Source organism: Cyprinodon variegatus, unplaced genomic scaffold (genome assembly GCF_000732505.1).
Source record: "Cyprinodon variegatus isolate N-32 unplaced genomic scaffold, C_variegatus-1.0 Scaffold1766, whole genome shotgun sequence".
Lineage (NCBI taxonomy): Eukaryota > Metazoa > Chordata > Actinopteri > Cyprinodontiformes > Cyprinodontidae > Cyprinodon > Cyprinodon variegatus.
In genome coordinates this window covers 61,015-63,216 of record NW_015152219.1, presented here as the reverse complement: position 1 = coordinate 63,216, position 2,202 = coordinate 61,015, and the positions used below count along the sequence as shown (strand labels likewise).

Sequence of the window (2,202 nt, the reverse complement as noted above, 5' to 3'; positions counted from 1 at the left end):
ACACAAATGAGCAATTAGGCCCATTATTTCCAAACAACAACAAACCAGTAATGCTGAATAACATTCCTGAAATGGGTTCAGACAGCTTTGTGAAGACGACCCCAGCTGGAGCTCATCCATTCAGCTGATGCTGTTTTCTATTCGTCCCCCTGATGTTTTATTCACCTCACATGTTTATTAAGGCAGACAATAAACATCACAAGGAAATAAGAAACTAAACTAGTTAAATCATGTTGATAAAACACCTCTATACATGTTAAATGTAAATAGAGCTTCTGAGAGACATTGCAGGTAATCAACCTGAAATCAAATGCAGTTTGAAGAAACTTCTCCCTCTAGTGGACATACAGGTTATAACAGGCTGGGTTTATTGATAAAATGTTTGTTCAGAGAGTTCAACCTATTTTATTACTTTTCCACATATATTCCAGTTTCATAGCTCTATAATGGCTTATCTGGACCATAAAGCTCTGAACAAAACTATTCAATGAAAAACAGATGTGTTTGAACTTTTCAACTTTTTATTTTTTATCAATAAAAAATAATTTAATCACTCTGTGTGTATAACTAGTGTTAACCTAGTTTTATGTGTATTATACAGTTTGTCGTGTGTTATTAACTATTTAGTTAGATAGGTCCAGGCAAGCAGGGCACATGTTTCATTCATAGAGGAAGAGGGCGGTCTTTATCTGGGGAGGAGAGACGAGACAGAAGTCAGAAGGTTCAGTTATTTCACTGAGAGGATGAGGAGGAAAACATCTCAACAATGTTTACTTTGTAAGTTCTTTAACTTTCTGGCTTTTATTGGTTCTAAAAATTTAAATAAGAGAGAATAAATAAGTTAGACTAAAATTTCAACACATGAAGAGATTTTCTATTGAACAGAACTAAAAGTATTTTATTTCAGTAAAGAGTTTCTAGATTCAGCAAATGTGTGTAATAGAATATCTGATCCACACATGTTTCTAATTAAGAAATGTAGCTTTATAATAGCAGACAGATGTAGAAATAAACTAAAAATAAATATATTTGGGTATTTATCTGATCACATCAGTCACGTTCTATAATTTAACATTAAATAGCAGGAAGTTGAAACATTGCTGTTTCCTCAGTCTAACCTCAGTGTTTTTATTTTTGTAGTTTTCAGCTTCATGCTGTGTTTTATAACCAACCAAGGTCAGTGATGATTACTGCTCAAGTCTTTATTATCAGAATATATTTCATGTTTGATAGTCTGGATAAAATGTTTATTTAAAAATGTAATGACAATTAACTAATAATTTTGTGAAGAATCTGCAAAAAATAATGACTTCTGAACACTTTTCTAGTCCTCTCAGCTGCTCTGACTGTGAGTCCCAGCAGATCTCAGTTCTTTCTGTTTGACTCTGTGTCTCTGAGCTGTGAGGAGAACAACAGCTCTGCTGGATGGACTGTATGGAGGAACACAACCAGAGGAAGCAGGACTCAGTGTGGAGATGGATGGGGGGAACCAGCTGGTTCTACCTGTAACATCAGTTATGTTTTAGAAAGAGACAGTGGAGTTTACTGGTGTTGGTCCAGAGAGGGAGCAGCCAGCAGCAGCATCTATCTCTCTGTCACTGGTAAGATCAGACTGTGGAGTTAGTGTTGATGAAGCTGTGTGGAAATGGATGAAATGATGTAGTTTGTCTCTGTGTTGAGGTGGATCAGTGATCCTGCAGAGTCCTGTCCTCCCTGTGATGGAGGGAGATGACGTCACTCTGAGCTGTCTAACAAAGTACACTCCCTCCAACCTCACTGCTGCTTTCTATAAAGATGGCTCCCTCATCAGGACTGAGCCCAAAGGTCACATGACCCTCCACCATGTGACCAGCTCTGATGAAGGCCTCTACAGGTGTAACATCAGTGGTCATGGAGAGTCTCCATCCAGCTGGATCTCTGTTGAAGGTCAGCAGCTTCTCTCTCTGCTTCAACCTTCATATTGAGACAAGAACTAAATAATTACCTCCTGTTTATTTCAGAGAAACCAACCACTCCTCCTGTCTCCACTCCTCCACCTCCTGTCTCCACTCCTCCTCCTCCTGTCTCCACTCCTTCACCTCCTGTCTCCACTCCTTCACCTCCTGTCTCCACTCCTCCACCTCCTGTCTCCACTCCTCCTCCTACATCAATCTGTCCTACTGATTCCCAGTCTCTTCTCCGTACCCTCCTGTGCTTCACATC

General features: G+C 39.3%; 1 protein-coding gene across 1 annotated transcript in view; it reads left to right on the top strand.

Annotated features, from left to right (window-relative positions):
- Positions 1-676: 676 nt before the first annotated feature.
- LOC107104495 (low affinity immunoglobulin gamma Fc region receptor II-like) overlaps positions 677-2,202 on the top strand; it is a 6,890-nt gene continuing 5,364 nt past the window's right edge. Inside the window, exons 1-5 of the mRNA XM_015404498.1 lie at positions 677-777; positions 1,141-1,176; positions 1,329-1,601; positions 1,681-1,926; positions 2,001-2,180. Coding sequence (XP_015259984.1) covers positions 744-777; positions 1,141-1,176; positions 1,329-1,601; positions 1,681-1,926; positions 2,001-2,180 — 769 coding nt within the window. The 5' untranslated portion in view covers positions 677-743. The remainder of the gene's footprint in view (positions 778-1,140; positions 1,177-1,328; positions 1,602-1,680; positions 1,927-2,000; positions 2,181-2,202) is intronic.